This window comes from Eupeodes corollae, chromosome 3, assembly GCF_945859685.1.
Source record: "Eupeodes corollae chromosome 3, idEupCoro1.1, whole genome shotgun sequence".
Classification (NCBI taxonomy): domain Eukaryota; kingdom Metazoa; phylum Arthropoda; class Insecta; order Diptera; family Syrphidae; genus Eupeodes; species Eupeodes corollae.
In genome coordinates this window covers 342,757-366,649 of record NC_079149.1, presented here as the reverse complement: position 1 = coordinate 366,649, position 23,893 = coordinate 342,757, and the positions used below count along the sequence as shown (strand labels likewise).

Here is a 23,893-nt window from a genome sequence, read left to right as displayed (position 1 = left end):
TTAATTGACTGCAATTAGGTAACGAACTGTTCCGATTTGTTTTTCAAATTATTAACATAAAACTGCATAAACTTTATTTGATAAAATACATTTGTCGGAAGATAAAGATGAAAAGAAAAAATGTTGTTATATTAAGTGAATATTTGATATGATTTAGTTTTTATTTTGCAGTCCCTCGATTTTTTATGAATATTCGTTTGTGTAATTTATTTTTTGTATTGTAATTTAATAATTGTTAATCTTACGAAAATACTTACTTACTTTTCTATAAAATATGTACAAATCTTGTTTTTTGTGGAACAAATTTAATTTAATTATAATACTTAAAGAGTTTTCATAAAGAAGATTATATTTTAAAGATTAAAACAAAATACAAAACAGTTGAGCTCATTTTAGAGAGCTTACTTTAAAATAGTAAAACAATTATAATAATAAACCACTGACATACGTAAAGTAGTAAAACTTATATTTTAAGAGCCTGGTATATCGATTACATCAAATTTATAATTTGCAAATAGTGCTACACTATTCTCTGTAAATACGAGTATTCATTAGTTGATATTACAAGGAAATCTGAAAAACAGTCCTACACAACAATTTTCCTGAAATGTTTCAAAACATGATCCTCAACTACCATAATGTGCAGCACAATTTACTTAAAGCAACCCCGAATTCAACTTACCATTTATAAACCTTAGATATTTATGCCTTTCAATTTCATAAATTATACGATTAAATATTTGGACAAAGATTCAAAGTAGCCTCTAATACATAACCTCCTGTCAACAACCCTATTACTACACATAAAGTATGCAGATCACGATCATAAAATTTCATTAGTCTTAAAGCCAAACATCGTTTATACTTAAAATTTAAAAAAAAAATAAACACTGTTATAAATAGCAACTAGTGAAAGCAATTACCTTCAGAGTAACGAGTCTTGAAAATTCCTTTCATCCTTTAGAAAAACTGGATCCACTGGGTAACACCAACAAAGTACTTGTTAGACTATGATGCTGATAATAAAAAAGGAAGGAGCAAAATCATGTATCGCATTTAAAAATGATTTACTTACTTAAGCTTTTATATGTGCAAAGTAATTATTGCAATGAATTTTTAATTAAATCCATTTTATGTCTGTTTAGTGTTAAAATAGACCCATTCCTCTTCTAAATAAACCGTTTTTTCCGAAATTGTGAAAGGTTTGTTTTTTATGGAAAATCCTCTATAAATTTAATATCCTGTTTTAATTGGCCAGTATTGATTAAATTTTTAACAGATAGGTAGCAGAAATATATAAATCAAATAATTGTTTCTTCAAAATGAAGCAATCAGGTTGAGGCCAGTGGTTAAGGCAAACCATTTATCAAAACAAATTAAAGCAATATATTAGGTATTCAAATTAAATTTAGCAATACCTAAAAGATAAATGGTGATCAAACTTATGTAAGAATCAGCTTAAGATTTAGTGTAAATTATGTTTTTAAACACTGAAATATTAAAAGTTATAAAATCTTAAGTAAGAAAACAGTTTGTCGTGTATAAAAGAGTAACTGTTGTTTTTATTATCAATATGTATAATATTAAGTTTTGGAATATTTCATCGTATCGTTTTCTTTATTAATTCTTTTTTCAAATAGTATTTATATGTATTTGTATGTTTGACTAATCCGCACATGTATAATAGCTTGGGTGCTATTCATTTAATCAAGATTAATTAAGTGATTTTGTTTCACTATTCCAATTAACTTTTTGGCGATTTTACTCAAGATTTTCAATAAATTTGAAGATACATACATATGTACATATATAAATAAAGTATCTTGATTATTTAAAGGTCATTAGAGTAGGCAAATACCTATATTTACGGCAGATCGCTTAGAAACATTTAATTTGAGCACTCGTAACAACTGTGCAATAAAACCCAAATTCTTTTTTCAACAGCATTTTGAATTTTTTAAAGATATTATTTCATATACACATAATTGCAATTTTTCAAATAAAATCTTTATTGTAGTCATAAATATTTTCCGAAATATTGCATTATAACTCTCTATAAGCCCATTTTATCAACCACAGGAACGGAGATAAAGGTTTCTAATCAGCTCTTTTGTTTTGCGTTCAAATTTATAATGTGCTATTTATTAACATCTAATTACAGAGGTTGTTTATCAATGCAACACATTTTGGAAAAACAAAATTTTTATTTATTAAAGAATACATATATTATGATGTTATTGACTAATTTTTAACTTGGGAAAACATCAGAAACAAGAAGAACAGAGACAATTTACAACTTCCTTACTTCAATTTTTAAATTCCACAGTTATTAAACAAAATCAAACTACAGTTCACTTTATAAGAATATGATGCATTTATAACCGGATAAATGTCAAAATTTAAATACTTTAAATATTATTATCTAAAACCACTTTGTTGTTTGTTCTTGCTTTTTGTAAGTATTTATTTACGAACCAAAAATAAACAAAATAAATATTCGAATGTCCCACCAACAAATCATTAGATAAATTCCCCTCTTTATAAAGGTTTCATTCGGTTCGATATCGCGTTAACCATATTTCACGAGTGTAAAAGAATCGATATCTAACAAAATAAACTTAAACCAGACAAGTCACGAGTTCAGCTCCTAATTTAAATTTATTACAGCCCGAAAAAGAGTCCATGGCTTATGCAGACTTCATGTTAATATATACAACAATCTCCCTTAACTGTAACTGTAATGGCAAAATAAGAGAACAACTAAAATTGAAATGACTTCGATGAATGTATAAATATTTCTTATGGGTTCCTAGTCTTAAGATAGATAAGCTGCAAAGATACTATTTCTTGTGCTGCCAAAACCGCTAGAAGCGCCATATTGCTGGTTTATTGCTAACGGTGGTGGTCATGTGTTGCGTAAGAGCAAAAATCGGCATTGGTATCGCAGCCATTAGCTTGTAGCAGCTTTAAAAGTTTTGTTTTTGTTTTTTGGGTGTCAAATATTGAATAAACACACATTATGTATAGTATATTTATGTAGGACGTAGGTATTGAGTATGTAATGTTATTCAAACTTTTTGATATAAATTAAAAAAAAGACAAAAATATAAAGCTGCTGTTTATATGAATGAAAGACATTTAAAATCTCAGCTAATTTAATTTCCCTTTCGTTTTACTGTCCGTCCACAGATTCTTTTTTTTAGATTTGCATTTTTATTGTATAACTTACAGTCGTGTTCTTTTGACTTGGTCTTTTTCTGGTATCTTGTTTTCACGTTGCCTTATATAATCCCATAAAGTGATTGGGTTATTAGGTACATATAACAAAGTTTATATCTCAGACAGATATAGGTTGGTAGGTTTATTTTTGTTTGCATTCGTAAACAAGATCTAAATGCAACAAAAATAAGAATTTCTGGTAAGTTATGAATAAGAATCTGGTATAGGTGTGTTAATTATTTATTGTTTTTAGACGATATCCTTTAAGTTTAGAAGTTTCTTCAAGATTTTATAGAACTTGAATTTCGATTTGATAGTTTTGCATGACAAGAAAGGTTCTTACATAGCTTATTGAATTTCTCACTAATTGATACAATAGTTGTTCAATGACTAAGATTATAAGAAAAAAAAAACATGACTAAATGAACTCTTAAATTATTAAAAAATTGGGTTATGTAGCAACATCATACGTATGTATCTTAATTATTTATGTTTAATTACAGTAAACAAACTTTAAAAAGCTAGCAAACATTCCATCAAATCGGTTTCTAGCTTGTTTTTAATTATCAACAATAAGAAAATTTGTTTTAAAAAAGTTGTTTATATGCTAAGTCTTATAAGACTTCCAAGAATTCGCTTTAATCTCCATGGCCGATCAGTTCAATCACCGGACAACTGCAGCATAATCAAGGACTAAGTGAATGTGACAAGAGTATTGAGTGTTCATTTGTTAGGTAGTCTCCTGACGTATCTCATAGAGGTTTATAAATACAATTTTGTCCAGCTTGATAAGCAGGGTATGTAAATGCAAATTTATGTAGTTTATATCTAACACACAAATCATGCACATAAGGTCTTTTTTTATTTTTCCTTTCCATATTATAGCCATGGAAGGTGCCACCCAACATCTCAAAGAATTTCGCAACTATCTTTCAAGACATGAAGGTTGTCTGTAGTAAAATGCTATAGAATGGGAGCATGTATGTAGGTACCTAGTAGAAACATAAACAGATACAAGTACTGCGGTAGGAAAATAAAAAAGCTCGGTTAATTAAAATATAAAAATTTCCGTTCTGCATAAATTTACTACATGTGAATGCAAAAAAGATTTTCGTGCATTTTATAATCAACCAATGGAGTTTTACATGCAATTTGGTGTGAAGTAATTTAACAATGATGAAGTTCGCGGTATGTTACACGTCCTCAAAATCAAATTTCGATTTATTAAAATTATATTAAATTTTTACTTTTGGCCAACATACTCAGACAAAAAACAAAATAATCATGACAAAAATCAATTTGCATTTTATTCCGGATATGATGAATTTGCATTATGATATCACTAACTCGTTTAAATATCGACAGCTCGTGATGTGATTTGTTTTTATGCATAAAACTGAAACAAAACCAGAATAGCTAGATGCAAAAAGCTTAAGACAAAAACAAAATATTTATTAAAGAAATTCAACTAACCACTTCCAGCTTAGCTTATATTGAAAAAAAGTACAAAAATTAAAACTAGTTTCAAAAATGTCCTAAAAATTTTCCCCCGACACGATGATAATGATGTGATCTCATGTGAATGACATATCTTTTGCACCTAAAATAAAAATATCACTTAAATAATATGGGTACATAAGTGATTGAGATTATTATTGCATTTCATCACATTTAATTTTTATTTCTGCACTATTTCCACAAGATCACTTGATCCAACCGTTCATGGGTGAGATTTGAGTCGCAAGTCGCAACACAAGTGAAAGACGTTAGGGGGCAAAAAATGTGAAATTACTAAACTGGAATAATTATACAGAAAACAAGTACGACATGAAAATGATTTCCATTTTATGTTCATGAAAGTTACATACGCATATCGTTGCATAGTTTGCCTTTTTTTCAAATTTTGTCACATAATTGAGTTGGGGACGTCTGTCTGTTTGTGCATTTGTTGCAAACTTAATGTTGCGCATTAGCATGAAGTCTTGTGTTTTTCTTTTTTAATTGAAGTATATTTTTCATTTATATTTCATCATGCAATGGTATTTTAATGTAATGACAATTCAAACTTATTAAGCTGTGTGACAATTAAGTAAGAGATTTGATAAACACAACAATTAATTGCTTTAAAAAGGTGCTCGACATTGCATAAATGGAAGAGGATGTGGCATTAAAAATGAAATAGTCAAAATATCAGTTTTACAAATCACTAAGCGGTGTAGATGGAGTTGAAATTGTGTATGTTTTTAATTCGCAGCCATGTTTATAATAAAGTGTAGCGTTCGTTAACCTGAAAGAGTCAAAACTTAAACACAGCTGACATCTTAGGGTTAGGCTTAAGTATGAAAATTAATATTAAATTTGTATTGTTTATTGGTAAAAATGACCCAATTAAAAAAAGCACTACAAATGAAACATATTCCAAGATTAAAAATTGATACAGAAATAAAATATCTTTTCCACTGACATGCAATAACTTCTAATGATTATATCATATGGCACAGGTTATAAAAATAAATGTTTACAATTAAAGACATTTTTTGGCTTAATAATCTTGTACCTTAAGACAAACTAAACAATATCGTGATTCGTTACGGTCTCATTGCGGTTTCGTGTTACATATTTTTAATAGCAGTTGGTATAATTGGTATTTCTTATTTTTGGTTTGCCTTTCCATATACAATCGACACCGACACATTTTCTGATTTATTTCATGGTTCCTTTGGACGATTCTCGTGCATATATTTTTTTCTTTTTTCAATTGTTTTTAAAGCAGCCTATGTACTTAAGAAATATTAAAAAAAGCTAGCTTTGTTGTACTTAACCAGTTTTTTTTATTTATATGAGCTTCAATGAATAAAAGGTAAACAAGGAAAATATTGCTGCATTGTAATTGTTAAACAATCGATACCTGTAATTTCTGATTACCAATCAACACTTTATCACTCACTCTACTTTGTTTTGTATGTAATTTTGAAATACTAATTTGGTTAATAAAGTGAAACAAATTTTAATGATTCAAATTCAAAGTATGTGTGAGAATTGATTAATACTTTATAATGAAATATGGACTTCCATATGAACTGAAAGCGGTTAGTTTTGTATTTATTGTTTATATACTGAAGTCTTATTGGTTTACTAAAAATGAATAAAATACTCGCCTTAGTCGCACTAAATTGCTACTTTTAAATGTAAACAAAAATATCATATTGGACAAAAAGCAGTAGGTGCTTTTTAAATTGGTTGCCTATAATTTAACTTCTTAAATTTATTTGAATATCTTAATTATTCCAAAATTAAAAAGAGGCTGGGATGCGACACAAACTGATAACTTCCCATGATTTGTCTTGCTTAAAAGTTTGTAGGGTTTCGTGTTTTGTTTCTTAAATATCGAGAACCGAACATCAAATTTTGCGTACTTTTTTTGTAGATTTTATTTTTTTATGAAAAAAAAAACTGACTGCTGGATTTTAATAAAAATTTACTGAATGTTGAAAATTATATTCACTGTGAGTAAAATTAGTTTGAAGCTAAAATTTTTACTTTTAAAAAGATAATTGAGTCGAAAATCTATTTTTACCAACTTTTTTTAATTTTTTTTACTATTTTATTTTTTGTAAGAAAATTGTTATTTTAATTTTAATTAGTTTAAGGCCAATGTTTAAAATTTTTGAATAGTTATTTGAGTCCAAAATCAATTTTTACCAACTTTTGTTAAATTTTGTTTAGGTTTTTTATTTTTTGTAAAAAACTGTCAATTCGATTTTTCTCAAAATTTTGTCCTAATGTTGAAAACAATATTTTTTATAAGTAAAAATTAGTTAGAAGCTATTATCTCAAATTTTTGAAAATATATTTGAGTCAAAAATCATTTTTTACCAACTTTTGTTAGTTTTTTCGATTTTTTTTCAACATTTATCAGAATGTTGAAAACAATATTTCTTATAAGATAAAATAAGTTTGAAGCCTAAATTCAAGTTTTTGAAAAGATATTTGAATCGATATTAAATTTTTACCAACTTTGAGTAATGTTTTCTTAGATTTTTATTTTTTATAAAAAGAACTGTCAATTTTCTCAAAATTTGATCAGATGTCAAAAACATTATTTTTTGTTGCACAAAATTGTTTTGGAGATGAAATCATATTTTAGTCGTACAATTTTGGTGGTGACAAATTTTTTTTTCAGTTTGTTTGATTTAAAAAAAAAACGTTAAATGGATTTTTTTTAAAAAATATATTTCTTTGATATCACATTACAATATATTATATACAATTTAATTCAAGTCTCTAACATTTTTGGTTCGTAAAATATTTAGGGTTAACCAAAATGTTCACCTTTTTTTTTAAACTGCTATGGTAAAACAAAACACCCACGCAATTTTCTTGAGAGGCTTTTTTGCATCTTTCTGATTTGATATTTGAAATCGATATCTCTTCTGGTTCTTGAGCTATGGACGACGAAAAAACGTCGCGAACGTACGGACGTACGAACGTACGGACGAACGAACGCACAGACATCTTTCTAAAAATCTTTTATTTCGACTCTAGGGACCTTGAAACGTCGAGAAATTTCAAAATTTTCAATTTGACAATTTTCATTTGAAAATTTTTTCTAAAATCTAGTATCTGGAAATTCCTTCTATATATAAAATTACTGGCACAAGGAAAAGTCAAGTCAAAGTATACTTAAATAAAATGTAAACCATCATACTTTCGCTTTGGACCTTGGGTATATATTATTTTCTAGTAATTCAATTAATTTGGATTTGAATTCACTTGAGCATAACAATTAATATTCAATACGAGGGGTACCTTAAGCACCATCAAATATTCATGTCACTTCACTCTTCAAGAACATTAAGTATTAGCGATATTTTACTTTTCTCAAAACAAATACATAAATAGAAAGCTTAGCAAACTCTTGCATTTAGACAATTTAATTAATTTTATATTTCAATTTTAAAATACTTAAGAATGAATTTTAATTAAACTAACGATTTTGTTAGTCTTTTCCTCCTATTCTTTTATAATTATTCAGATACATATGTTCTTTCCAGGCTTTTATACTCTACGAATCTAATGATACTCTTATTTTTGTCCAATATAATACTCTTTTAATCAAATATTATACAGAATAAATATAAAGAGATGACATTTTTTGATGCGAGCATTCAACTTGAATGGGTGTGTCACTGGAATTCAAAACAAAAAATTTACATTCGTACATCGTGCGTGGCGTGTGCGTCTAAAATGTTTGAAACGTCTTTGGGTCAAGTTCAAGTGCGTGCGATGTTTATTTTTGTTAATTAAATTTGCTGATTCATGCAAAAGATTGTGGGAGCTATTTTAAGTTATTTTTATACATAAGTAAAATACTTTGTATTTGTTTGAGCGTTCAAGTTTAAGGCGATTAACAATATTTATATTTACTGGAAGCTAATAAACTTTTATATATAGACTCTTTGTTCGTAATTACACAAATAAAAAACTTTTTCAAAATCTACCTATTAAAGAGATTATTTATAATTTGTTTCGAGGTAAGAAGTAAGAATGTTAGCAGACATTTTAAAAGAAGAAATATTGACTATTTATCTGTAGTTTTTTGTGTTTAAAATTAGGTTATGTAGTGGTAATAAATTAACATAACCATAATGGCAATCTGCTGAAACAGTATAAAATAACATAAAGAATAAGACAAGACAAAATTCCATTTCTGTATACTGAATTACTAAAGATAGATTTCTTCTTCTACAAAATTATTTTGTTTTACGAGAGATACACATTTGAAAAAATCAATTAAAGAAAAGAAAATCCACATTTAGATTTTTACTAAACGCACAACATGAAAAATTAAGACTTGAAAAATTAAAACTTCTTATTTTAAAATAAGTGGAAAAATCAATCGATTCATTTTTTGAACAAGATACAAGTCGGCTTACTTAAAACCGACTACACAATATTAAAAACAACAAACTATGTCAAACAAAATGTAATCAAATATTTTGAGTTACAAAACTAATCGCATTGCATATTCAAACACTGATTTCTATACAATAAATTTTATCCCTTTATAGGTATAAATAGAATGTAAAATTTTAAAGGCAACCAACAAATTGTTGCCAATTGATTTTAATTGGTGTTTTTAGATTTCCTTAAACAAACGCACAATCAAATTTAAAACATAACTAAAATTGAATGTAAAATTTTAATGACAACCAACAAATTGTTACCGATTGATTTTAATTGATGTTTTTAGATTTCCTTAAACAAACGCACAATCAAATTTAAAACATAACTATTTTAACGACCAAAAAAAGAACAGGTCCATAGGATTAATCATCAATCTTTTTGCTCTAAATGTAATCGAAACAAAACAAAATGTTGGACCATTTGAGAGACGCACTAAATGCAGTGAAGTTTGTTGAATTTGATTACATAATTTTTGAATTGACTATGGTTATGGAGTTGCAATGATTTTTATCGTTAGTTCGAATTGATAGGCAGCAATGCACACCGCATGGCCTAGCATTATTGCTGACAGCTTTACAAACCTCATAACTCACAAATAGCTAAACAGATTTTAATGCGGTTAAGCATCAGCATACCTACTGTTGTTGTTCGGTTTGTTCAAACTGATTTGAATGCCTATTTGGATTTCATAATATAAGTTGTTTGGTTTTTATTTTGTCGATCACAGATAACGCACTTTAATTTTTGTTACCACTAAATGATGGACGAGCTAAATTTGCACTTAAATAACAGATAAATTATGTTATGTAATACTTAAATCGGTTAAGCTCATAATTTTAAAGAATTTTACTGTTTTATTTGTATCTAAATTTCTCTTAATTTGTTTTTTCAAATTTACTTCGTCATCTTTCGCACCGTAAATAACACAAGCACTATAAAAACGTGATAGGTTTTTTTAATTCAATAAAAAAAGAAAAATATAGTCTAAAATTATAATGTTTATTTTAACTTTGCACCAAAAACAAATGCAAAGTATATTTGAAAAAACACAGAAAAAGTTTAAGTACTCTAACCACTTGTCGAAAAAAATTTACTTAAAAACTAATTAACATCTATATTTTTTATAAATACAAAATATAGCTTTATTTTCTTATACAAACAAATATTTTTACAGCCAATATAACAAAATTCCCACCCAAAAATATGTTTTTATCAAATTTGGTGATGTGATATACTTTATCCCAATACATATTTCACATTGTAGCTTCAACTTTAAAAAAAAAAAAAACCTTTAGTTTTTGAGAAATTTCTAGTTGTACCTCTTTCACCCACACTTCACACTTAAACTGTTTGCTCCGATCAAATATAAAAAGACTTGTCAGGGAGTGCTTTAAACGTTAAGATAAAACTCTCTACTAAAATTCAACTTTTTTGGAATTTTCCGAACTCTAGTTTCAACTCTAGTTTATATTTGTGTACATTTATTTAAAAATTTGTATATTTCAAAGCTCTTCACCAAAGTTAAGCATAAGAATTTTTCTAAATATAAAAAAATTCGATTGCATTTTTAAAATCTTTCTACATTTAATTAAAACTATGTATTTCATACTTCTCGAAGAAAACACAATTTTTGTAGTTTTTAAAAGTAAATAAATCAATATTTTTTTATTTTTCTCTGAGTGTATGTACTAAATAGTTCAGTACAATAAGTTCTTTTATAACTGCTATTAATTATAATTGAAATGGAAACATAAACTCACTGATCCGTGAGAACGACCGGATTTATACATTAATAATGTGGCTGAACATTCAGACGACATTAATAGAACACCAAACCCCTATCGTAGACATAATAAAATATTAATTGGCTTGTTTATAGACAATCGTATTCAGACTCATTCTTCATGATCAAAATTGAGTTTCCGTATATCAACTTATAGATAATTTAAACCATTTTAGATACACTCAAAGATACCGCTAATAGAGTGAATAAACGTTGTGCAATTTTATTTTAAGTTCATGTACCACTCATTATTAAGATAGACCTACATAAATAACACGCTTAAATTGACATTTGAAATAAAAATGGTTCTTCTTATTATTCTCTTTATAATATAAGTCGCACCTTTTATGTTAATATCGTACATGCATACAGATATAAACATAACTGTATCCAATTATCTGCACGATAATGTGCGATAGTTCTATGCACGATAATGATTAAGACTTTACGGGGTCCAAAATACCATATTCTTCTGGTGGACTTAATTTTCGTGATTCCAATTTCTTGAGCGTCTCAAAGAATTTGTCGTATCCAAAAGCAGCTTTCTTGAATATCTCTCAGACAGACAGTTTGGCTTACAACGGTGTTCTATATGGTGCTGAATTCATTGCCAAATGACGCTCGGTGTTATTTTAACGTATTAATTTGTTCAACCATTCATTGCACCAAACGCAGTGCTTTGATAAATGGCAATTAAAATTCTGTTTGGCTTATTTAGAAAGATGATTTATAGACAAAACCACTCTATTATTTTTATTTTCGAACATTATTTGTTTTCTTTATAAGGACCATCTAAGAAACACAAAGTGAAGGCAAAATATTGTGTTTTTAAATTCATCTATAGTTACTTATGTGATTTATAAAACAGATTAAAATATTATAAACCAACCACGGATAAAAAATAAGGTCATTCAATTTTGACAGATGCGCAAAGTTGTAAAATATGCGCATACGAGAACAATGCGGTTAACATCTGAAACACATATTTCCCATCTTTGCACTAAAACAACAAAGTTGTATTCGAAAACACCTTCCAAGTTAGGAATCTTATCAAAAATTTAAATTTTATACATCTTGGCATTTCTATTGATCTAGTAAAAGCTATTTACGAATATTTGACATCTCGACATTTATTCAACTTAATTCATTTTGTTCATAAGCTACAAATCAGGTCATTTTCAAGTCAACATCATGCTTAACATTTGTTGTACTTAAATGCATGACGTTTTCCGTTTAGTTCCAATTCCAATTTAACAACACTCATTTATGTCGACGTCCCCGACCCTCAACAAAGGTTAATTTAAAACATATTCCCCAACCACTTATTGGCAAGCTTCATACTAGATTGGTAATTTTATAATTAAGAAAATATTTAACTTGCAGTGTGTACAAATGCGTTACGTTATAATTTTCTGCTTGTTTACTAAAAAATAATACCTAAATTCAGACCAAAGAGCTTACTAATTATAACCAGAACTATCAGTCATTTAATCGTCCAATCTCCATCATCATTCAAGTTAAAATGAAAGAAAAGCTTATTTGGAGCATGCAACTCACCTTCAAAAACGTCTCTGCCATTTTTAAAATGCTTGAGAATTCCAAGAAAACCGTATTTAAACATAATTGGGTGTGAACCAACAACGATAAAAGTCTATGATGAATTAAAAATTAAATACGAAATTCCGAGGAGATGAACTACTTTTGTGCCCGTCGCGGTGCGGCTCCGACAAATGGTTTTCATGTAACTTTGGCGGTAGCATTTCGTCACTTTTCGAAAGAAAAAAAGAATCGATTTTCATCTGTGCGTATAAATACGTAATTAATATGGCACTGAATTGTGGTCCCATTGGTTAAAAATATTTCGCAAAAGGCAATGATTTTCCACTAACTTGAATGTGTTTTAATTTAGAAGATTAAGCCAATTTTGTATCTGTTCGGATTAATACCAAATGAATGTGTGATATAAGACAAAAATAAATTTATTTTCATCAAGATATGGTAACCGCACGTTTAGCTCAATCCATTATTGGACTTACCTGCCACACAACGGGATTGTTCAAGAGCGTGTTATTATGGTTGCCTTAAAATGCTTACAATTTAGTGGTAAGAGAAATGCTGTGTTAAGTCGCAACATCCTGTCACGAGTCATAAAGCACAAAGGAATCAAGGTGAAATAACTTTTGATTATGATGCTACAAAATATAGATACGAATTTGATTGGTGTTCCTGAATAAAATATGGAGCGTAAACGTGGACTTCATATAACCTTTACAATGTCAGCATTTTAGTCACTGTAACATTGCCATCTGCAATAAGTTGAGCAACTAATTTTTAATTTAAATGTAATCCAATTGTTGAAGGTATCAATTTTGCTTATATAGAGATGTTTTTGTAGGTACCTTGATTCTACCAATCTGTACCTAATGATCTATATCTTGATCTTCCACTTAACTCATTTTCAAATTCAGGACTAAATTTGTATAATCTATAGTTAGAAGTCAAATTAAACTGTTAAGTTCGACGAAATAAGTGGTATATTTGATACAAAGAATTTCTAAATTTCGGTAGCATCTGCATCCTTACTAAACATACAAAATAACATATGCACATTCTTTTAAGTTTTGGACGTTATATTTGACATACATATCACACCACTCAAATTAACTAATATAATAATAACAGTTCGTGGAATAATAATTGTTTTATATCCTTTTTATTAAAACCAATTACGTTTTCGGGCAAACTTACTATGAAGCAGCTCACATAGATCTTACATATTTTGCAATACCTCGAAGGCTTATACGCCCATACTTCGAATCTGTAATTACAACTACGCATAATTCAAGCATGCTTTTTTTAGAACACGTTTTTTTCAGAGCAAGTTGTTTTAAGATCTTGCAACATATCACATATTATTTATAATTAAAAAATTCCACTGAGGTAATAAAATTTGTTTACAAGAAATATTTAATAAACGTTAAAGAATCGATCATTCAATTCTAGCTTAATAAACTTGGAAAAACTATCATCAAACTAGTTCAAATATGTGTACATATAAATAAAATAATATGTAGTCCTTACATAGCGTTAATCACTAATCAAACATTGCAAAAAACATATACAATTTTCGTAGTATCCTTCCTCAAACTACTCTGGCTGTAAATATACCACACTGCTCAACTCTCTTTAGTAGCATAAATATGACCGAGTTTCAAGCCTCCAGCGATCACTAAGTTATAAATCATGTCAAACGTCAAAACAAAAAGCATTAATGTTGTTAAAACAACTTTTTAAAAAAGCCATACATATTTGTATGCACTATTAAAAAAATGTCACTGGCCACTACATAGTATAACTAAGCTTTTCCAACCAAACGAAATTCATTATAATTGAGCTTAATCCTGCCATATAAGGAAAGAGGCAACACGTCTGCACACCAACATCTAATTAACTTGTCCTCTTTTAGAGGAGACTGCATGGACAAGACATCGAATGTACTATTTTTTTGATTTTGTGCAGCAGCATCATTTGCACCTGCAGTAAATTAGGAAAACCATACAGTGTAGTGAACATATAGCCCCAAAAGGTTGCGTAAGCCTTCCATTTATTCGTTGATTAGAGTCTGGTTAGGAGGTCCTCCTTGAATCTTTTCCTTCAATCCACAATCTTTTGACACACCATCTAAGATACCAAATTTTAAATACTTTCTAGATAAAATATCTTGTGTATGTCTGATGTGATCAGATCAGTAGGAAAACAGTTTTTAAAGGCATTATAAATTATAATTGCTTAACGCAGTTTAAACTTCGGTCCATTATTGGCAATGTCGCTTCCAACAACGAACGACACAGTTATTTTGAGTTGAGCAAGCTTATTTTGTGTTCCAGCCTAAAGAACGATCGAATGGGGAATAAATTAATTTGTTCTGTCACTTTGAAACCGGATCAACACCACTCAACTGATCGTCAGAAAGTGGTCAGTAGTACTTGTGGCAAGTGGCAGGAAAAAAAATAACAAGAAAAAGAGGTCACACAACTCAAACAGCTAGTTCTATCTTGTTCTTAATCCGAGCTACTGACCTAATAGACACAAGTCTGTGCTGAGAGCCAACTTCAAAACAGCATCCCGCAAGCTATTTGTTTTATTTTCTTTAACTTGTTGAATTCTTGAAAGTTAATTATAGATAAATATAGTAGTATCTTATTTTTATTATTTTGAATGGAACTGTTCAAAGTGATACTTAATATTATAATAATTTATTTAAGTAGGTCTACTTCTACGATTAAAATACATTTTAATTGAAAAAAAATGTTTTAATTGTTGTTTCAAAAATATCTGTCATTCTTATGTCGTTTTTATAACAAAGTATTTATTAAGTAAAGCATTAATTTGGTTGAATTAAAATTTATTTTCTTTTATTCTCCAAAAAATATTTTAAAATTTAAAACCCGTATAATGTAGTTTAAGGAAAAAAAACACACATCCGCTTCTAAAATCCTAAAATTGCTTTTATTTTTTTGAAACATTTTTCTGTGGTCATTTCGAAGTGATTAAAAAAATTAAATAAATGAAACGCACTCTTTGTCCTCATTTACCCTTTCCCAACTTTATTTTTACTTAAATTGAAATAAAAAAATGATAAGTATACGCCACAGTTGCCAACGAATGTCTGCAACACAAAAAGTATAATACAATTATTTTTAAATCTGTTTACATATTTCAAGAAATAGAAATAACCGTTTTTCATTATAGAATATATTATATTGAACACGCAGGAAATTAACGTCTATTTTTAAAAGATACATTTAACATTAAGAATTGTCAATATTCGCTTTAGGTAGTCATATATTGGAAGGTGAATTGAATTGAAAGAAAAACTGAATTATAAGCCACAAATCGTTATAATTACTATTATTATCCAAGCTAAGCAAACCGATTCCGAAATCAAATACGGTTAGTTGCTATTCTTTTGAATAAATATTCACATTGACCTAAAATCACTGGGTGCGATCAAAAGACTTGTATTTTGTAAATTTGGAACGAATCCATACTCTGCTCGGTACCACCTTCTAATGTGGGACCATTATCTACAGATCTAGATGCTAGAGGCTAAGTGAACACTTTAGTGATCAATGGGCAATGCACTGATTTAAGCGTAGAAACGTTGGACCATAATAGGGAACTGAAACCATAAAAGTCAAGTGCTTTAGGCCATTGCACTAGATTTTTATCACTACAACTAACTAATGCACTAGACCACAAGCATTACTTTACATTAAAATATTACTAACTAACCCATGCAATGGAGGTAGAAGAAAAAGTCAGGTTTTATGTATTGGCCATTCAATATGGAGTAAGATTGCAACTTTGATTACTATTAAAATGGAAGTTATACGTAAATTAACTTACAACTGGAGAAGAAATTTATATCGGATGTTTTATTATTGTTGCCCTTTTATGTTAAATCATAACGCCCGAACCTTTTTTGATCATCATAGTTACCCTTTAATCTATGTTAAACTTAGATCTACAAACAGATTGTGCATGGTCCGAATGGAAATAATACTGATTTCTGATTCAAAAGAATCAGAATTGCAGTAATATGGCAAAAGCGATTGTTGTTAAGTTAAAAGTTATTTTTCTTCAGGTAAAGAATTATAACAAATGTAGGTGCTGCCATATGTGGGTGGACGGTAATTCTTGTAGCTATAAGTTGCATTTGAAAAAGTATCTCGTGTGAAATAATGCAAATGCTGAGTCAAGACTTCTGACCTTCTTTTGGACAGATTTGTGCGAGATTGTGGGAAAATAAGATTGAAATATTTGTTTCTGCAATTAGAACGATAGGAATGAAGTATTTTAATGTAAGACAAAGAAAAATTAAGTAATTGTTATTATGCTTCATTATATTTCTTTCCAAGCTAAAAAAAGAGGTAAAATAACATTTCGAAAAAACAAAACAAACCAAAACCAAATAAAAATATCTTCCTTGCGGTCAAATATTTTGTTTTTAATTATGAAATAGTACGTTAGAAGAAAGTTATTTCATATGAGCTGAGAAACAAGGACTGGTGGTTTGCAAGGTGGCAATTTGTGGGCAATGAGTGTGGAGTGATATTGGATGATGATTTCAGTAATGTAAACCATGTGAAGGAACAAAAATGTACATCATCGAAAAATGACGACATAATGAGGCATTCTCTGATAGAAGAAGCTTAAGACTCATTCAGTAGAATAATCTACAGGCAGCTCAGTTATAATCTTGGTGATAGAAATTATTTCAAGGATTCACTGAGTTATGAAGAGATATCCCTAATCTTTAAAGCAAGATGTGCAGTTCTCAACTTAAATGGAAGTCCTTATAATGGTAGTTTTAACCAATTCTGTACGCTGTGCAACTTAAAATTAAAAGAAAATTGTCTACATTTTATTGGTATCTGTGCAATATTCAAAACTCAAAGACGATACTTTTTCAGGAAAAATACCCTACAAGAGACTATAAACATCCTTAACTAGCATTATTGGAAAACATTGAGTACATTTTTGAAAGATATTTACAGGTATGTATATACTGTTATTAATAACAGAATTCTACTAAATTCAAAACATACACAAATTAAAATATTCTTAATTTGTCAACCTGGCTGACGGCATAGTCATAGCATCTAAATTCAAAAATTGTATTAAACTTTGTAAATTAATGTTAATAAATGAATTACTTACTTACTTTAGTACGTTATGCTCGTACATTTTGTTACTTCTGAATTCACCAACATTCAAAGCATTCAGTTCAGTTCCTATTTCAAATCTTCAAAAAAAAACACCGATATTATTTACCAATCCACATTGAAATGATTAACTCACGCAGCTAATGCGTCAGTTAACGATACACATTTTATTTATTCATGTGTAATTTAATTCAGATATTTTAATCATTGTTTATTTGAACTGAAGTACATATGTATATGTCTTCCTTCATTTTAAGGTATTTATCATTTTTACATGATTAAAACAAAATAATTACTAATTATATTGACATGTGCGTGATCCAAACACTATGTGCAAAGTAAAAGTTTTTCTATTTATAATAACACATTCTTTCTGGCAATAAACTTCATAGTCTACTGATTTTTGAACTCTTAAATCATTTCTTACACGAATAAAGTTAAATTTAATAATAATGTACATTTATAAATGCCACTGCCGTTCATGTTTTTTTTTTTCAAATTTCAAGCTCATAAAGTCAACAGGATAAGTTTTGTTGTTTTTTATAAAATACATTTATTCAACAGTTACAGAATAATTACTCCTGAAATAAATTATAGTACTTTCAATTTTTCATTCTTTTACTTTCGCTTATGTTGTAGCTAAATACAAATTAGAGAGACAGCATCCCAAAGTAATACTAATAAAACAAACTACTCTTACCTAGATTTATAAACTTTTTAGAATTGCAATGGCTTAAATATTTTCTGCTATTAAAAATAGTTTTATTTAGAAATGTTTTCAAACCCTAATAATTTTCATTCTACTACAGCTAGGTCACTTTTGCCTATATTCTTCCATTATAATTCAACTTTAATAACCCTTTTTTAATATGTTCCATGCTTTTTGTATATTATTATCTTTTATCATTAAATAAATGAATGGTTTCTTTCGTTTTCAGAGTATTAAAAAAAAGAACAATACATAATAATTCTCTAGGGATTAACGACTTGCTTTATGGCTCGTGCTCAGCATCCAACAACTGCCAAGGCAAGTGTATGTAGAATCAACATTTTCGGAATTAATATCATTTTTATGGATCTATAGACCGATGTAGGTTGTAAGCGGTACAAGTTCATCTCAAAAGAAAATAGCAGACCACCATTGTGAGCAAATTACAAATTTTTGTTAAACTATGCCATTCATTTTCCTTCAGCTATAAATAAAAGAAAGATAGAAAAATGTTCGTACAGCGTTTAATGTAACGAATTGCCGGACGGACTTCAGAGTTCCTCCGGCCAAACATTTATAAATGTATGTACCTTACCTAGAGAGTACGGTACGGCTTTTTCTACGTGTATGTTCAGCTGAACATAAATTATTACACCTTAAATGGGTTATTAGAGTGATTTTATTGCATTTAATTGCATACTGCTTAGACGGTGATTTAATGTATTTTTCGGTACAGCGTATTAACGGTTAAGAGCTGATTGATTTTTTTTCGCGTAATAAGGGTGCTGAGTACTTTTCCTTTTTTGAACTAGTTATGCTATTGAAAGGCTTTCACTTTCAACCTTACTTTACACTCATAAGCTTAGCCACTTATTATCTTTGCTTCTATATTGTGGATGGCGCAAATAGTGGAAATTTGTCTGCTTTAGTTTTTCTTTCTCAATCCTAAAGTGTGAGTTAATGTCTTTGACGAATGGCCATACAAATCTCACGTAACAGAGCACACTTTTCCATTATAGAAGAGATGGAAAGAAAAACTATGAACTACTTGAAATGACTAATTTAAAATAAATTCCTTTCCTGCATCTAAATAATGCATATTTTGTAATACTATGCATAAATTGAAAATTATGTGATTAACTGGTATTATTGTAAATAAACACAAACTCGACACACCCTAATCATACATTTAATCCTATTGCAATTTGCATTGAAAGCAGTTGTTTTATTGGGAATTGTTGAGAAACAAAATCGTGTCTTAAGGTAATTCTTTAAAAATAGAGAAAGCGTTACAAGAAAAAAGAAACAAGTAAGTGATGTTATTTTAACGACGCTGATTTAGCACTGTTTTATAATCGTGACTTCATGTGCGTTGGCTTTTTTTATATCTTTTCTCCAGCACTTAAGGGTATGTAGTAGATAGATCTGCCCTCTTAAATTGTAATATAATGTTTTAAAATGTACCACTTATTGGAATAGCATGCATTTCGACATATAAACACTTCAAAATAATTTCTAGCATAACATTTATTCTAAACAACTTTAAGTTTATCTAAGTATTCCGAAATTACTATTCTGACTTCGTTAACTAATTGTTCAGCCTCTTGATTCCAAATATTGAAACTCAGATTGTATCCGGATCAATAAATCAATATTACTTCTGTAAAGAAACAATAGAATAAAATGGGCGGACATTTTCCAGTAAAAATATCTATCTAGGTCTGCAATTGTGTTACTTTAGATATAAAATAAATGCATTGTTGTTCATTATAAATTTGCATATTTTACGAGGCGTCAACGCTTGTCCGCAATATTATTGCAATAATTATTTGTATTTTGAAGCGATTTATACACTTTAGATTAAATTCCTTTTTTTTCTTTGCAGATCAATCATCGTCAGGCTCATATTGGCAAACTCACGTGGTAACACCATCATCATCTTCATCATCAGTATTAGATTCGCCTTTCTTTTCGGCGACCCATGGTCTCGTGCAGACCCATCCCTCATTAGGAGGCAGTAGTATACCCCGACCATTGACAAGTAATAGTCTTGGCAGTGGCAGCAAAATTGGCAGTACAGCTTATGTAGCTCCGAGTGTTGGAGGAGCTCTGAATTCAAGACAGAGTCTTACTGGTGGACGATTTGGTTCAACTCCAGCAATAGCAGTTAATCCAAACCCTAAGTCACCATTTCGTCACTTAGATTATGCAACAAGTGCAACAGCAGAACTTAGGAGAAATCCATCCTTATCTGCACCAGATGAGTGTGCACGTGCTTGCCGAGAAGGTGAACCCCCGAGAATTTGTTACTATCATTTCACATTGGAATACTATACAGTACTTGGAGCGTGAGTGTATTTTAATTTTGTAACAATTTATTTAAATCAAAACAACCATAAGTAAATTATTTAGCCACCTACACAAAGTTAAGACAAAAGGAAACTGCAATAAATTATTGACCATCTGTTTACAACTTAAAATCAAATTTTAATTGTAATGGATAGAGATTCAATTGGAATTCAATCTGCTTTACGCCCTGAATTGATTGACAAAAGCTATAGATATATTTTTTTTTTTATTTACAATAAAAAGTTAAGGAAAAATGTAATTCAAGTAGGTATACATCTTTGTTTCTTAAAACCAAGGTATTAAAAGTATAATAGACGTGATGCGATATTTTGGTCATAAAACACATTAAGCCTGATCAAAGTATAAATCCTTTGCAATCAAAGAAACACACAAAAAGTTCAAATAAAACGATCAGGCATTCATGAACACACAGAACATATTCAACAGATAACTCATGTTACATGCATCACAGTAAAAACTCTGATTTCAAACAGTTTTCAAAAAAATTGCTCGGATAGCAGTCAGTTCTAAGATTTATGTTTTTCAGCTCTAATAAAAGTTTTAAATGAGTGCCCATCTTCAAAAACCCATTTATTTTTAGGAACAAATTAATAGTGAGTTTGAGTAATTCAAACTTCCTAGCCAAAGTTTATATGACATTTAAAAAAATACATTTTAACCTGTGAGATATTTTCTGACGATCCCTGTTCGCCTCAAGGAGGTTTCACTCTAAATATTTATAGTGTGTTTCTGCTAACAATCGTGCCTTCAAGTCAAATCAACTTATTCATAGAGATTAAGGACATTTAACGGTGAGCTTGTGCTGTCAGTGCGGAAATCAATGGAACGTGAAATTTGTACAGTTAAAACGAAAGAAATTGATACCCCTAAGCCCTTCGTAAGTAAACACTAAAGTTTCATAGCGCTACAATAACTTCATTCATTCAAAACTTTACAACTTCCTTTATTTGCTTTGTTACTTAGGCTTGTGGCATCGTTCGTTGGTCGGTCACAAAGAGGGGGCTTCTGCCTACTCATTACCTCATATCTCATAACTTCAGCTGTGGATTTCATTCTCATTTTCTTCTTCGTGTCATGTTTGCATAATAACAATAAATCGGCAACAGTGGTGGCAGCGTCGACGACGGCCGCGGCGGCGGCGGCGGTGCAGTGTTTCGGTCGATCATCAGAGGCTCGATACTCAATTCGCATTTTCCATATGCTTTTCAATCTTATTTTCTCTAATCCAGCTTTTCTGCTCACTTTCTCACAGTTTTCCATTTCATTGAGAATTGAAGTATCGCGGCGGCAGAGGCAAAAGGTAATAATAAAATTATAAAGCAGCTCCTCTGGACATGAACGATAGCGAAAGAAAAAGGAACATGCTGAAAGCAATCCAAAGATCGCAGGCAAATTGCCTGTCATAACACCCCCGTCGCGCATCGTCACCACCACTGTTATTGTCGTTCCAACTTTAGTTAAATCAGGTGTGATGCAGTGTCGTTTTCACGAAGATAATTACGATTTTTTTACGTGAGCAGTTTACACACCTAAAGGTTGTCGAACTTTTGTGGTTGCAACTTAATTGGTTTGTCTGGGAATAGGCGATAGAAAATCTAAATTGATCGCTCAATAAAAAGGAGATTAAACTTGACATCACTTTCACGCACTATACCGGCTCTTGCTAAAGTAGCTCTTTGATTTTCTTATACATAGTTTAAGTACCTGCTGATACCCTTGGGACTTTAAGTAGTAAGTCGGCTTTAGACAATTTTATGTTTATGACTTTCAAATAGCCTCATTTCTCCTGTATATTTAATCTAAAGGTTTTTCGCCATAAGGTGCAAAAGTAAATCAATTGCTTAGCAGAAATCCATTGAACAAATTCACACTCTGCATCTCTAGACTGTCTACGTTTAGAAATCAGTCACGTTTTAAAAAAAATAAACTTTAAACAAAATGTTATTAAAAAGAGTTGAGCTTATAGGACCCCTAATTGTGTTGTTTATTTAGAAACGGAACTAGAATTAAATTATTGTAAGGTAGTAATGGCGGTACAAATTTACTTTAAAAAAGACAGCAAGGCACAGCCTTATTGCCACATTCGGTGGAGTCATCAACACACATAATATTTTATTCCAAACAAACCCTTTTATTTTTCTTAAATGTCATATGCATTTTGCTGGAAACAAATATTTCATTGTCTATTTCCACAGAGCTTGCCAATTGTGCACACCAAATGCAACGAACACAGTCTGGAGTCACTGTCAATGTGTGCTTGCCGATGGAGTTGAACGTGGAATTCTCACCGCGAACCGTATGATCCCGGGACCAAGTATCCAAGTTTGTGAGAATGACAAAGTTGTAATCGATGTAGAAAACCACATGGAAGGTATGGAGGTGACACTCCACTGGCATGGTATTTGGCAACGTGGTTCCCAGTACTACGATGGAGTACCATTTGTGACACAGTGTCCAATTCAACAAGGAAACACATTTAGGTAAATTATTTTGTGTTACCTATGCACAGATTTTTTTTCATGACCTAAACATAAATTATATTACCCAAACTTAGATACCAATGGACGGGCAATGCAGGAACACATTTCTGGCATGCACATACTGGCCTTCAGAAACTCGATGGGCTCTATGGTAGTATTGTTGTTCGTCAGCCACCTTCTCGCGATCCCAATTCCCATTTATATGACTTTGATTTAACTACACATCTCGTGCTAATAAGCGATTGGTTGCACGAAGATGCCGCAGAAAGATATCCAGGTCGTTTGGCAGTCAATACTGGTCAAGATCCCGAATCGTTACTCATAAACGGAAAGGGGCAATTCCGTGATCCAAATACCGGATTCATGACTAACACGCCATTGGAAATATTCACTATTACTCCGGGTCGTCGCTATCGTTTCCGTATGATAAATGCATTTGCCTCAGTTTGCCCCGCTCAAGTGACAATTGAAGGACACGGAATGACGGTAATATCCACAGATGGTGAACCAGTGCAGCCAGTTGTGGTTAACACAATTATTTCATTCTCTGGTAAGTCGTAGAATAGCTTCAGTCAATATTTATATAGAAGACATTGTGTTCATCAAGAGCAGTCAAAAAAATTTAAGAAATAATTAG

At 30.1% G+C, this 23,893-nt stretch overlaps 1 protein-coding gene across 1 annotated transcript in view; it reads left to right on the top strand.

The window, feature by feature from the left end:
- LOC129949680 (uncharacterized) overlaps window positions 1–23,893 on the top strand; it is a 43,896-nt gene that overhangs the window by 12,675 nt on the left and 7,328 nt on the right. Inside the window, exons 2-4 of the mRNA XM_056061272.1 lie at window positions 20,292–20,754; window positions 22,972–23,256; window positions 23,331–23,806. Of these exons, the coding sequence (XP_055917247.1) occupies window positions 20,292–20,754; window positions 22,972–23,256; window positions 23,331–23,806 (1,224 nt within the window). The remainder of the gene's footprint in view (window positions 1–20,291; window positions 20,755–22,971; window positions 23,257–23,330; window positions 23,807–23,893) is intronic.